This window comes from Portunus trituberculatus, chromosome 15, assembly GCF_017591435.1.
Source record: "Portunus trituberculatus isolate SZX2019 chromosome 15, ASM1759143v1, whole genome shotgun sequence".
Lineage (NCBI taxonomy): Eukaryota > Metazoa > Arthropoda > Malacostraca > Decapoda > Portunidae > Portunus > Portunus trituberculatus.
Window position 1 is genome coordinate 8,626,129 of NC_059269.1, and position 15,000 is coordinate 8,641,128.

At 40.5% G+C, this 15,000-nt stretch overlaps 1 protein-coding gene and 1 long non-coding RNA gene across 4 annotated transcripts in view; one reads left to right on the forward strand and one right to left on the reverse strand.

Annotated features, from left to right (window-relative positions):
* Positions 1 to 7,789: 7,789 nt before the first annotated feature.
* Positions 7,790 to 15,000, forward strand: part of LOC123504237 — a 14,450-nt gene continuing 7,239 nt past the window's right edge. The window contains exon 1 of the long non-coding RNA XR_006674768.1: positions 7,790 to 7,952. This is a non-coding gene — a long non-coding RNA (uncharacterized LOC123504237). The remainder of the gene's footprint in view (positions 7,953 to 15,000) is intronic.
* Positions 8,249 to 15,000, reverse strand: part of LOC123504235 — a 10,219-nt gene continuing 3,467 nt past the window's right edge. Inside the window, exons 4-8 of one of the 3 annotated variants that reach the window (XM_045254609.1) lie at positions 13,943 to 14,094; positions 12,529 to 12,690; positions 10,209 to 10,411; positions 9,237 to 9,284; positions 8,249 to 9,076 (exon numbers count right to left, since the gene is read on the reverse strand). In XM_045254609.1, coding sequence (XP_045110544.1) covers positions 9,011 to 9,076; positions 9,237 to 9,284; positions 10,209 to 10,411; positions 12,529 to 12,690; positions 13,943 to 14,094 — 631 coding nt within the window. In that variant the 3' untranslated portion in view covers positions 8,249 to 9,010. Of the gene's footprint in view, positions 9,077 to 9,236; positions 9,285 to 10,208; positions 10,412 to 12,528; positions 12,691 to 13,933; positions 14,095 to 15,000 lie in introns of all 3 variants that reach the window. The other 2 variants (XM_045254608.1, XM_045254610.1) reach the window with 2 other exon arrangements.

Below are 15,000 nucleotides of genomic sequence, written 5' to 3' on the forward strand. Positions count from 1 at the left end.
CACTACTTAAACGTGTGTGTGTGTGTGTGTGTGTGTGTGTGTGTGTGTGTGTGTGTGTGGTATTATTGAGGATAAGTAGGGCACAATGGTGGACGTCAGTTGCAGTGTTTAAGCTTTAGAATTTTTAGTTCAGAATTATTATATTAAATGCGTTTGACGTTAATTGTTAAAATGTGCATACTGTAGTCATTGAACCCACACACACACACACACACACACACACACACACACACACACACACACACACACACACACACACACACACACACACACACACACACACACACACACACACACACACTCTCTCTCTCTCTCTCTGTGCGTGTGTGTGTGTGTGTGTGTGTGTGTGTGTGTGTGTGTGTGTGTGTGTGTGTGTGTGTGTGTGTGTGTGTGTGTGTGTGTGTGTGTTTTACCACATCCTCTATGAGTCCCACAATTGTATCTCAGGTTCTCCATGCAGACACCGTTGACATAAAAATGACTGCTCTCAACTCCCGAGGCTCTTCACGAGCCTCGGGAGTTGAGAGCAACGGTGATGAGGTCACGTAATGGCCTACTAGCCAACCCTTCACTTAGCTGGCCGCTACCGCCAAGACCCACGGATGTTTTATCTTGCGTTTCTGGAGAATTAGCCATCATGCGTTCGTCTGTATAGGGAAGAAAAATTGCGCTGTTAATGAAGATAAGAGCCTATGTTTTGAAACTTTAGATACTCATGAAGACCATTTTCGAAAGCTACAGAATTTCTTAATCGGTCTAATTGAATGCTTTCCCTTTAATATCGCAGAAACCTTCTTACGCTGGCACTAGAGTGATGAGAGTAAACCCTTGAAGATTACAACAGTATCTATCGACTAGAATATACTTAGACGCCAACACTTGTGAAAATGTTATCCTTCTTAGTCAATGAGTACTCGTATCACACTTGAGAGACGAGCGAAGGAACGAGTGCGGATCAATTCTATACCTAAAACATATTACTTCACCTTCCTGCCGGCAAATGAACATCACCACCACCACCTCCACCACCACCACCACCACCACGCCGCGTGTAATAAACTTAATTAATATCCGTCTTTGCCAATAGGGAGAACTCCGTAGCTGGCTGAAGTGATCGCATAGAGAGGGAGAATCACATAACTTCCTGGATCCTGCTGGAGTTACGTGGGAGCTCCATGGAGGACACACATCAGGTAGTGCATGCATCTGGGGCGGGCTTCCAGGAACGAACAGGTGGGGTGCCTCGTCTCCCCGAAGCCTGGTAATGGAGCAGGAACCTTGATAGGGGAAGAGAGAGAGAGAGAGAGAGAGAGAGAGAGAGAGAGAGAGAGAGAGAGAGAGAGAGAGAGAGAGAGAGAGATGGGGGAAAAGACGGAAAAAAGGAGAGATAATTCTGTAGTGGTTCTACTTCCATTGATAATAATCGTTGGAGAGTACTAGTAGCAATGGTGGTAGTAGTAGTAGTAGTAGTAGCAGTAGTAGTGGTAGTAGTAGTGGTGGTGGTAGTGATGGTGGTGGTGGCAGTAGTTGTAGTAAGAGGAGGAGGAGGAGGAGGAGGAGTAGCAGCAGCATTAATAGCAACAATAACTGTCAGTAAGTTGTCACCGGAAGACCTGTCTGTCTCGGAAGGTTAGGGGATGTTGGTGTGGTGAGAGGAAGCACGCAGTACGCGAGGGTCATCCCGGACGTGTTCCAGCAGTTCGTGCGCATCACCTAGGGCGACGCACGCAGATGGTGGGGGTGAAGGGACCAGGACTGTGTTCCTTGAAACTCATAATGATACAACAGCATGAATCCATCATAATATTTTTTTAATATTTGAGGAAAGGAAATGAAGTTGTTATTCTAGTAGATTTTGGCTGGTATGCTTGAATTATTTGAACTCTTATTTCACGATCATATCAGTAAAAGGGTAATTTATTTTAGAGTTGCTGCGATGTAAACTTTAAGGGAAAAATACACCATTAATATCTAACTTATTTAAATCAAACCGAAATCATTATTGAATTTGCTCACTACGTTTATGCAAGAGATGTGCACCATGCATTGTGTTAAATCTGAAAGAGTAAAATCCTCGTAAAAAACTAAGTGGATGAATAGACACATACTCACTCCAGTCACAGACGGAATGAGATGCCGTAATACACTACTATTGTCATCAGGGAGGTAGTGCAAAATATAAAAAGAAGGTAATGGTTTCAGCTCAAGATGCCATATAGTCAAACTTTTCATTGTTTTATCTCCAATACTTTTACAATAGGAATTGGTGGAAATCAGTAGTGGGTTTTAAAAGGATATCTGTGACTCCAATGATAGTTTAATAAGAATGATACTGGCTAGGGTAGTGAGTGGAGCGTCCTGGGCTGAGTGAGGGGAGGGTTTCATTGAGTGCTGGGAGTTCGAAGGGTAAAGACAATACAGCTTTACTCGAAATTTTGTTAAGGACAGGAAGGGTGACGAATATTGCCACTCCAACAGTGTGACTACCATGCAAACGCCCTTTCCTTCCCTTTCAATACCCTACAGTAGTATATGAAATTGATCTCAGGTAAAATTCACTGTATTCCAGAGTTTAGAAGTGTTTGATGTTTAGTTAAAGAGATTCACATGAATTTGTTTTGAGATACATATCTAACCATTTACTCACAGAAATGAGAGAAAACGTAAAACTTATTTTGTCCTTTCTAAGCTACAAAAGTATATAGGAGGCTGATACAAGCGCCAGTGTGTAAAAAGTTAATGATTATGAAAAAAAATAAGGTGTCTGGTATTGGCGTGTTGTCATATTGGCGTGTGTCCTGAACTGGCGGCAGCTCGCCCCGGCCATGTGTTTGCTTTCGTCAGTGTTGAGGAGGAGCCTCTGCTTCACACAAGTTTGGAAAGAAGGAACCAGGCTGTGTGTATCTTTGGCGTGGTGGTGACAAGTGCTGGTTATTCGTGACATTTGTATTCAGGTTTTAGCGAGAGCTTCTGAGTTGTGTCGGAACTCCCACTCAGGATTTTTGTTAATAGACTGTGCATTTAGTTCCTCCTCATCCTGCCCAACTGAGATGTGTGTATCTTCTCAGTATGGATTGTGGCGTGAATTTATATTGACAAATGATATTGGTATTGAGTTTAGTGGTGTCAGATACACGACAGTATAAGGGAGATTGCTCAATATTGATATTATAATGTTATTTTTATTTTTTTTCAGGATGGGAACGATGCAGTGAAACAGTCTCCATAACGCCCTCATTTTGCTTCTTGAAGATGAAGAACAAAGAGGTGCTTCGTCCTTTCCACGCTATCTGATGACTCGTGATGTCTTCCAAAAAAAGGTAAGTACTTTGTATGTGTTTTAGTGGAGACTCGTATTCAACGGAGGTGTTGTCACAACAACCTTTTTTTTTATTTGCTCACATATCTGAAAGGTGGATATAATCACCCATCATCGCATAAACCATCTTTCTTCGAAGCGCAAGGTGGGAATGTTTTGCTCAGGTTCTCCACAGAACTTAAAAAGTGAGGTAGCTGTGAAAAAACGGACAAAAGTCGACTGCTCAACGTTGTAGATTTACAATAAGTCCCTTCAATTTTGGCTGCATTTATCGGCTTGCCGGAATCTCCCTGTATAAGGAGCATGATTATGGATTACGTTAGCGATGCTTCCTTCTCTCCTCAACAAAGTGATCGCTGTCGTCTCGCCTGTGCGATGCCCACGCTATTGTGTCACTCACGTCATTGGCTGCCAGTCAGTCAACAACACTATGACTTAATATGCAACGGCACAGTTCATCCCAGGATAAGAGGAATCTTCAATAATATTGTTCTTTCAGTTTTCTGTAACGAAAACAATTAAGTGATGTGTCTCATTCATATTTGTACTTTCTTTCGTGTACAATACAAACTCTTTTACAAGAATGGATCCTCCCTACCAAATACTTTTTTTCATCTTTTCTCTCGAAGACAAAAATAGCGCCTCATCCGTATAGGGTTTAGTCTAATTCCACAAAAAAATCGTCAAAGCCTTACAAAACACATTGTATTAGTGTTAGCTCTCACAAAAGGTTTTTTATTCTAAATGAAAACTCCTTATTATGCAATCTGCCATATTAAACTTAATACTTTTACAAGTATTAAATTTAAGTTCATATTTTGAAAAGCTTTGTATTTCTTTTAAGACCACTATTTTTAAAGACCGTGAAGATAATGGGTGTTTTTCTTTTTTCTTCATTATTTAAGCAGTATCGTAATAAAACCATCACAAGATTCACAAAAATATTGAAAATCACTTTAACTTCCACAGACGTCTGCTGAAAAATGACAGATATGAAACCGAGGTGTTTGAGAATACTATCCTAAATTCGACGTAAGACCCACCGACCTTGTGAAAACTGAGTTGTGTGCTGTCACCATGCACTCTGCTTTACTTCACGCAACTGCCAAATGCACGAGACGCTCCTCTCAAAGCTGGGAGGGTAACAAGATTAAGTCACGGTCCAAATGGAAATCCACCCAAGAGAGACATATTCTCAATCGTTTCTGCATCTTATGTTCAATACTTTTAAAAGTTTCTGTATAGTGAATGTTATAGCGATTTCTCAGGGATGTTTTTATAATTTCATTAATGATTTGATAAGGATAGATTGTGTATTATCGAAGAAAAGGTTAGGTTTGATTTCATATGATAAAAAATGCCATATTCCCAATGGTTTCAAAAGGTTCCAGGCAGTGAAAGTTATAGCGATTCCTCAAGTTAAAATTTCATAGATGATCCGATGATGATGGGTTACATACCATCATAGAGGACAGTTTTGCTCTTCTGAACTTGCCTATGGTATTCTGTCCATCTTCCTAATGCAAAAAAGTTTAGCATCCATAATTGTTTCCTTGATGACCATATATCTACCTGTCTCGCCTTTTGTTACGATCTATTTTTCAAGTAGGTCGTGACATGACTCGCTAATATCAAAACACCTCGAAAGGTGAAGTGAACTCTATTAACCATCTTTTCTCTTGTGCTCCAGGCTAGATTCCTCAACGCGTAGTAAATACATAGTCTAGTGTAATGCATTGATGTAAACGAAAGACTTCTTAAGAAACACAAGCTGTATTTACAACAACCAAGAAGGAAAGAATGGACGGTGAAAACTATGAAAAAATGTATCAAATAGTCTACGGTAATGAATTGGTGTTCTGAATAAATAAATGAATAGATAAATAAAGAAATCTCACTCCTGCTCCTACGCCCATCACAGCCGCCTTCATTAATTAAAATTCCCCTGCTGATAAATCAAACAAACAAATATATTAAGATTATGGCGTGCGAGTATCAAATGTCTGGAAACTCTCCCTAATATGAAATAATAATGCCTCCACATCCACAGCAAGTACTTACGCAAAGTACTCTGCCATACGAGAAAGCCTGTACCCTCGTGACCTCATTGCACACACCAAGGAGGGAGAACTGGAGCGTGGCTTATGATGACCTAGAAAATTTGAAATACAACCAAGCGGCGAGGAACAGCGTGAGCAGAGCAACTCATCCGTGTTAATATCGCGTCGTGACTCACCAAGCCAGCCACGTCTCGGCCAAACGTGGTCGTTGCTCTCAGGGATAGAATTGTGAGAAATTAAAAGAAGATAAGAGTGTGTGGTAAGAAGATTAACACAAATGCATTACATTGGTAATGTAGTGTAATTGGAAACTTCAGGAGAAAAGGGACCAAGATCCCTCCGTTTGCTCCCCTTGATGTGATTGCTTTCTCTCACCAATGACAAACATCACACTTGGCCTCTTGGTTAACACAACATCCCTCACAGCTCCACCAGTACAAAACAAACATATCTTATTCCCTCTGTAATTAGGGTGGAATACATGGGAAAGCAGATACATGCTCTGTCACGACACGGAGCCACTGTACGACAACCGAGCTGCTGACCTGAGATGAACTCCGTAATAACCTTTACTCCGATGTACACAGAAGTTCTTTCTCAGTTTATTAGCACAGGGAAATTTCAATAAACTTGTAAGGAAAAATACAGAGGATGTAGGAAAGTAACCAAAGTTGTCGTACTTATTTAAAAATCAAGCCGTATTTTTCCAACATATTGTTAACACAGCAGGTAGTTTTCTCTTAAAAAGAAAAGCTATAATAAGTTGGTCTGGATTTTATTAATGTTAAACCTACAAACAAGGCTTGGAAACGTGCGTCGCTATGAATTTTTTTTTGCTTATGCTCTCGTCTCTTCGCCAATGACACGTTTATAGAATGCTGTCTCCAAAAAGAAGCCTACCATAACTCGAGAACTTCTGCGCTGAGTATTTAGTGCTGAAATTTGATGCGACTTTCTTCATCAGTTGTGTGTGCTGATAATTTGACATGTAGTTTCTTGCACGATGTATCACAGTAACCAGGGAACTTTTTCGGGCAACACAGGGATACGTGAGACATCGGGTAGAAAGACCTACATAGAAGTCCACAAAATAAATAAGACGCGACCAACCCTTCGGGAAGTCAACAGATCACGCAGGGATGCCACAGAACGTCTGACTTCTGATCTTTCTAAAATTTCTGGACAGAGAAAACTTAGTAGTAGTGTTTAATGCCTCAAAAACTCAATTCCTCCATCTATCAACTTAACACAACCTTCCAGATAACTATCCCCTCTTCTTTAATGACACTCAACTGTCTCCTTTCTTCTACACTGAATATCATCGGTGTGTCCTTTACTCATAATCTAAACTAGAAACTTCACATCTCATCTCTTGCTAAAACAGCTTCTATGAAGTTAGGCGTTCTGAGACGTTTCCACAAGTTTTTTCTTGCCCCTCCAACTGCTAGCTCCTTCCTTGTATGGAATACTCTTCGCATGTTTGAGGTGGATCCCCTTACACAGTTTTATTAAATACGATGGAATCAAAAGCTTTTCTTCTCGTCAACTCCCTTCCTCTGACTGACTGTCTTCAGCCTCTTTCTCACCGCCGGAATCTTGTATCTCTTGCTATCTTTAGTAGCTATTTCCATGCTAGCTGCTTTTGATCTTGCTAACTGCATATCTCCAATCGTCCTGTGGCCCCGCTATACAAGGTTTTCTTCTTCCTCTCACCCTATTCTGTCCAACTCCCTAATGCAATAGTGTTAACTAGTATACTCTCAATCATTTTTACTCTTTCTCTGGTAAACTCTGGAACTTCCTGCCTGCTTCTGTATTTCCATCTTCCTACGACTTGACTTCTTTCAAGAGGAAGGTCTCAAGACATTTGTCCTTGTCTTTTGGCTAACTCTATCTGACCAGCAATGGGGCTGGCAGCTTTTATATTTTTGTTGCCCTTGGCCGGCTTTCCCCTCTTACATAAAAGAAGAAAACTCTCCAAGTTAGAGATATGAAAATAAACGTTTTGGAAATTCACAATAATTTATTTATTATATATAATTTGTGTATACATCAATAATATAATATATATATATATATATATATATATATATATATATATATATATATATATATATATATATATATATATATATAAGGACTCTTGTAATACTTGCATGGTTATGATATTGATAGTTGCCAAATTCTGACAGTGTGATAATTGCCCAATGTTTCGTGTTTTCTCCTTCACATTTATTTTTCCACCTGAGACAGGTAGTGTGTGTGTGTGTGTGTGTGTGTGTGTGTGTGTGTGTGTGTGTGTGTGTGTGTGTGTGTGTGTGTGTGTGTGTGTATGTTTGTGTGTGCATGTGCGTGCGTGGGTTTAGCTGTGTATGTGTGTGTATTCCCTTACCTGTCGGTGAAGGGGTTGTATTTTTCAGATACAGGAAGAACCGTAAGAACTTGCTCACGATTTGAGGAATTGTAAAGAAAAGAGGGAGAATGTTTGTCTACCAAACGTCAGATACACACAAAAGAATGCTAGAGAGAGAGAGAGAGAGAGAGAGAGAGAGAGAGAGAGAGAGAGAGAGAGAGTCGGGGGCGGGGAGGGGCTATTCTACATATATTAACACAGCAATATTGTCAAGCAAATTTTGTTTGTCTCCCGCCGGCGGTGAATGGGCAGTGAGATCTGCACTTTATTTGCATGGTGAGGACCTGCCAAGGGAATGGTGACGTGGGTGCCGCATCCAGGAAATGTAAGGCTCAGATATAGGGCTTAATGAATATACAAGTGCTGGGTTGTCAGCTATAGTTTAGGATGGTGGGGAGATGCGACTGTCCCTGCTGTGTGATCGTAGCCCTCTTCCAAGGAAATCCAGATCTCCTCTTTTTTTTTTTTTTTTTTTTTTTTACTTATTTAAGTTATAAGTATTTTTTATTATATTTTATTCTGTTATTGTGTAGGGGACCACAACGTGGGAAACGCCGTGGTCCCTCTCCTGTCAGCAACGCTCGCTGCCCTCACCAGTGTTCGTGGCGATGCTTATCACACCTCCTCACTAGACAACACTGGAAGGTGTGGTAGTAGTATAAGTAATACTAGTAGCGACTGTAGTAGTAGTAGTAGTAGTAGTAGTAGTAGTAGTAGTAGTAGTAGTAGTAGTAGTAGTAGTAGTAGTAGTAGTAGTAGTAGTAGTAGTAGTAGTAGTAGTAGTAGTAGTAGAAGTAGTAGTAGTAGTAGTAGTAGTAGTAATAGTAGTGGTAGTAGTGGTAGCAACAGTAACAGTTTGTATGTGCGTGGGTGTATATATGTATGCAGTGTACTACATATACCAGAATGAGCCATCGTCGTCTTGATTACATTCTCCCATACAAATTGTAATCTTGACAGTACATGAAGATGCTATCGCGGAGAGCTGAACATTTGGCCCTTGCTTATTGGCCAGGTGTGTAGTGACAGAGAGTGTGACCCGAGGCCTGCTGGGTGCTAGGCGGCGCGAGGGGCGGGGCTGGGGGCGGCACCTCCAAGTCAGGATGAGAGGCAAGAGCGTTACTGAAGCAGGAACCTGGCAAAGTGTTAGTTCAGTGACATCATTGTCGACTATGTGAAGTGAAGTCTTGTACCTGTCCGCCTGGGGGGAGCTCGGTCTTACAGCACACCTCCCTTCTTGGCGGCGATGGGAAGCTTCTCTCCCAACAGGTAAGGGTTGACGCTCTGGAAGGGGCACGTAAGATTATAAGAGAAAATAAGGGAAGCTGCAAGAAGCCTGCACGTGGCAATCCTGTATGAAGTATACCATCATATGCTTCAGTTTGAGTCCAATTATCGAGAGAGAGAGAGAGAGAGAGAGAGAGAGAGAGAGAGATCAGCCTACCTTCTTTTGGTGGAATTTCTTGGCGACAAGGTGGCGGTTCTCATCAGTCTGGGGAAAGTGATAACGTATGAGTATATTGCTGATCTCTCTCTCTCTCTCTCTCTCTCTCTCTCTCTCTCTCTCTCTCTCATCGGATGAAAATAATAACCTAACATTACATAAATTGTCTATCTCTGCTAATTAACTCTTCTCTGCCGTGATTCCTAATTGTTTACATAAAACAAGAAGAACAAAAGAACAAGGGAATAGATGCAAAGACGCAGTAGCCCTACGCGTGACGCTCTTATTAAACACACATGCCTAATATATCTAGCTTTACTTTTAATCAATAGGTCTTTCTTATTTTCTTTGGAAAGCTTCTGTTGACTCCACTCTGACAACCTGATTAATGAGAGTTTCATTCATTTGCTACTCTATAGGAGAAACAATTCCTTCTTTTCTCTATGTTAAATTCAATAGTCACGATTGAACCCGTTACCTTTAATCCTGTTCTGATTACAAGGTCTTGTTACAGTACGTCATCCTTGTTATGTATCTCATCGTCTTTGTTATACTTTATTATCCTTGTTAGGTCCCTCATGGTATCTCTATTACCTAGATCTCTAACTCAACGCCTCTCTAATGAATGTTAATTTAATAGTTCCTGTTGCAGTGGATGACGCTTCTCTTTTCACCGATTTCCTACAGTCAGCGGTTGGCACATACACTTTTTTCCAGTTGTCTCTGTCCTTTGCATCTTCCTGTGTGACTCTTTTCTTTAGCAGTTCTAACGTGGTGCCAAGCCTCCATCTCATTTTCTGTCTTGCCCTCGATCTTCTCTTAGCTGTTTTTATCCAGGATCTTTTAGTCAGTTCCTGGTCTTCTTTTCTTACTATGTGACCAAACCATAAGGGATAACACGTACTCCTCTAATTCCTCCACCACCCCGGTACCATCACAGTCTTTCCGGTCCCGCTTTGCCCCACCACTTACCAGGTCGTTCATGATGGTGTCCAACGTGGAGTCCAGGACGCCCTCGTTCTGTATAGATCGCGCCAGGGCGGTGATCTCGGAGTCCTGCGTGGAGTCTGTGCATTCGAACATGTGCTCCGTGTCGCACATACAGTCCTGCACAGCCTGGTAGTCTCGGGAGAAGGCGGCTGTGTTCTCAAAATCCTCCAGGCACCCGTCGCTGGCTGTCGGGGAGGAAAAGCATCGTAAATCACATGCTTAGAAAAGTAACGGTATTAAGCTCCGAAAAAAGGCAAACTAGTAAACAATAACTACGTGTTTTGACTCCTAATGACAATATGGTATTCTTTGCCTCATTTGAGAAGCATTAGATGAATTTACCGAGCCAAAACTAGAACTGTGCCATTATGTTTTTATTGTCAGTGGTGTTTGTTCAAAATATGATCCAGATTTGTACCTCGAGAAACAATAGCAGTTAAAGTGTTGACTTGAGAACAGCGCATTTTCTTTCACTTTATTTTCAGCATTGAATTAATGTGTGAATAACAGAAAAAAAAAACGTCATAGTTACTCAGCCAGATAATCAGTTGCTTGTTTATCTATCTATCTATTTAGTTAGTGAGATTAGTTAGTTTGTTAGTGAGGGATATAGGTAGATAAACAGGTAGGTAGCTAGATAAGTACGTGGTTTGTTTAATATATTTTTCCCGTTTTTCGTTACTTTCTTTCTATTGTCTCAGGCAGATTTGTAGTAAACCGTTTTTCACTGATTTGACTTTTAATTCTTGCCTTTTCATCTATTCTACCCTTCCCTTGCCCCTATCATATTCCCTGGTTCTACCCTTTTCTTTGTCAGTACCGTTACTCCAAACCTTCACTCACCCTCTGTCTTTATTCCCAGTCTTCCACCTCTTACCCAGTCCTTCATGTCGTTCATATTTCAACCCTCGCTCCTTACTATCGTTCTTATCTAACCTTTCCTCATGCCCTTGTCTTTACCACTTCCCTAAGAATTGCATTACTATATACTTTTGCATTTATTCCTATCCCTAAGCTTCCTCCTATCCTCGTCTCTGTCTTCGTCCTTGTTTAATTGATTCAGCCAGTGACTCGTATCTCTTCTACCTCTGGTCTCTATCCTTTTCCTCCTACTCTTCCTCATTCTCCTCTTCCAAATTCTTTCTCTATTGGGTTAAAATAGAAACACATAAGCAAAAATAAGGCAAGTTACAAGAAGTCGTTCGTTCAGGCCTACACGTCGCAGCCCTATTAAAAAATCAATAGAATAAATAGATAAATAATCACCTATTTCTATCTGTCATTCTCATTTATAAATCAGTCCAATCTTTTCTTAAAGCTCCACTTCGACTCGGCACTTACAGCTTTATTACTGAGTCTGTTCCATTCTTCATCGACTCATTCAAATCTTTAGTATTTTTCATTCAAAATATCGTACATCTTGTCTTTCAGCTCATTATTCTAACCAGTTGAACTCTCGCTTTATGCTTGAGAGTTTTTCCTCGATATTGGTTCCTTTTTTAAATGTTTTCTTTATCTTTTTTTTATCACAATCTCTTAAAATCTTTCCGACTACTGGCACCCTTCCTTCCACACCCTCTCGCCCTCACAGCACAAAAATTTAATGATGTGAAGCGTCTTACTGATAGATCTTGTGTTGGCATCCCCGTACATACACCGAGCCACAGTGGGAGGATTTGTTATCGTTGTCCTAATTAAAGGACTGTTGCGATGAGGTGAGTGTGCGTACTTCCAGGAAACAAAGACGATTGACAGACAGGATCGGTTAATGTTGTGTGTGTGTGTGTGTGTGTGTGTGTGTGTGTGTGTGTGTGTGTGTGTGTGTGTGTGTGTGTGTGTGTGTGTGTGTGTGTGTGTGTGTGTGTGTGTGTTAAGAAGGGATAACTGTAAATGCGAAATTGCAAGTGTTTGTTTTTTACTATTGCAACTTTCAGTTTTACTAGTATGAATCAAGGGAAATCTTAAAGAATGAATGAGAGTGGAAAGAAACATGCAAAATTTTAAAAAGCTGAAAAAGTTATTACTTCCCTTATTTCTCCCAGATGTTACTCTACTTCATAAAAAAAAGAAAAAAAATGGAAAACTGTTACGTTTCATTTTATGATAACAAATGTGCCAGTTCTGTACGTATCTATAAGCAAAACCTTTATAAAGAACAAAGCTCAGAAGACTGTTACTCTCCCCTTCATCAGCATAGTGAATTCATGATTGTCTTACGAATAACAAAGAGACGAAATGCATCAGCGATACCTCACTCAGAACTGTTAGTCTTGTCATACGTGACTAGAGTTAAATGAATCACCTGTGTAGCCGAGGGGGCAGGGGTTCGGTGGGTTGCAGTAAGCAGGAAGGACACCGTCACTGCTGCTGCTGCTCCCGCTGCTGGTGCTGGAGGTGCTGCCGCTGCTGCTTCCACTTGTGCTCTTCACTCCATTCTGGGTAGGTCGTTGTTTCAGTTTCTCTTCTGCAAGATGGATGTTCTTTGAGGAAGCAGTGCAAGATGGGAGTCTGGCTACTGGACCTTACAACGTTTTTAGAGCTGTTATTCCTGGCGCATCCACGTTGTGGAGGTAGACACATCACACATCTCAGCACCTTTCACCAGATCAAAGTTTCTCAAGAAATGTGGTGTGCACGTTACAAGATGTTCTAGTTACGCTTCTCAGCCTACATTGTTTTCTATTATGGCTACGTTATCCTATTCACTGTGCGTAGTCTACGAGAGTATTCAATGCTGCTTCAAAAGAATCAAGTACCTGTCTAGTTCTAATGTTCTGCTTCCATTTACATTTAGGTATTTTCAAATATATATAGTTATTTAAAGGAGGTGACAAAACAAGCATATCCCGTGTAAAGCACCAAGGTCCGTATTTTGAAGCGCTGGGATCTCACAAGTACTGTTTTCCAAAGACTGAAGAGGGAATATATATAATGGGTTATCATGGCATTTTCTTCCTATCGACGATGCAGAATCACTTTCCAACTATCACTGGAATCATGAAAACATTTGAATATCCCCATTTGTTTTTCAAAGATCAGACAAAATTACTGGTATTTTAATGGATATTTTCTCCCCATCAGCGATACAGAATCTCTTTTTTCAAACTATAACAAAAATCATGAAAGTACATTTGAAAATCCCAACAACTGCCTCAAGAGTGTTGAAAGCATTCGAGATGAGACTTCGAAACGTTTGAGAATGCGGCTCAATCCCAGGATTTGTCTTACACTCGTAATGTCCAGTGTTGTGCCTCGATGCACATTTAAGATCATAAAAAAGGACGAAAAGGATATTCATCGGTATAGTTTTTCTGTGTACCTACGACCAATTTTACTGTATGATTACATTGCATGGATGAAAATAAGTTATATGAAAAGAAAAATAAAGCACCCTTTGTACTAAAGCCAAGATTCTATAGAACTTTAATATCCTTTGTTTCTATAATGCAATGCGCATACACGCCTCTGTCTTGTAATATAATTCTGCTTTTCTATATATTACATCGATACTAGAATCACAAAAATAGGAAGAAACTCATGTGACAGACATTACGTGTTTCAGATTAATTATTAGGGTTGAAAAGTGGAAATTTAATCCTGAGGGCAAACTCAAGAGTAAGCAATGATAACAAAACACACCTCTAGACAAACATCGTAGTGAGCGTTGTAAGCTAAACACACCACTGTTTCTTAAATCCTTAACGTACCATAGTTACCAAGAATGCTGCCGAGTAAAGAGGAGTGGGATAGATATTCTTGGTCCCGGATGGAGGGGCTGTGTTCCAGGGCGTCATAATCCAGGGGAAGGGATATGTCTGGCATGTCTTTCATTGCTCTGGGGGAAATGCCCTCTGCCAGTGATCGCAGGCTGTGGAGAGAAGGGAGAGGTGTTGGTTACCGGAGCTCCGTCCGGCGGGCGCACTCACTCCCTCAACGCTAAGGTAAAACAGTGTAAAGCAACCAACATACTTCGTCCAAAAAAGGTCAGAATAACGCAGGGATTACGTAAGGTGTAGCGTTGCATTTGTTCTTTGTCTCTCTCTCTCTCTCTCTCTCTCTCTTATTGTCATATTAGATTATAATTCAGTAATCTAGGTCTTAGAAAACTTTATAATTTCAAATCATAAAGCAAAAACTGTTTATATCTCTCATTGGGGAAAATCCCGTTCCCTTAAAAAAAAAAAAAAAAAAGATACTAGAACTTTTCATGAATCAGTTTAAAGTCATTATTATTCACTGTTTAACGAAAACCTTTCAAGCTCACTGATGCAACGTTTAAGAAATGTTTGAATTTGAAAATACCACCACATAACCTCTATTACTCTCACTATGTGTTTTGTGAGCGTTAGGAATGTCTGACAGCGACACGACTCCCTTGTCACATTAATTCGCCTGACTGTTGCATCGTCATGTCTTGAAGGAGGCTTGTGAAGAATTGCCATGCAGACGGAAGCTGTCATGGCGTAGGATTATCTTTTCCTTTGCAGCTAAGTCAATTTGGCTCACCATTTGTTTTAAGTCCAGCTTTTCAAACCTAGGATATTAACAAACAACTAGTTATTTGAAAATGTGGTCAGGTTATTTGAGTACTTGCGCACAAATTCGTAAAGGTGATTCTTCCTTGCGTAGTTGTCTTAGCTAGTGGAGGGGAAGTTTACTTGAAAACCTTACTGCTAGATGACAGATCTAAAGGAGTTGCTGCGTCGTAAATCTAATATAGTTGGCAAGACTCGAGCTAATGAACAGCAATAACATGTGTTGGTGGTGTCTGAAG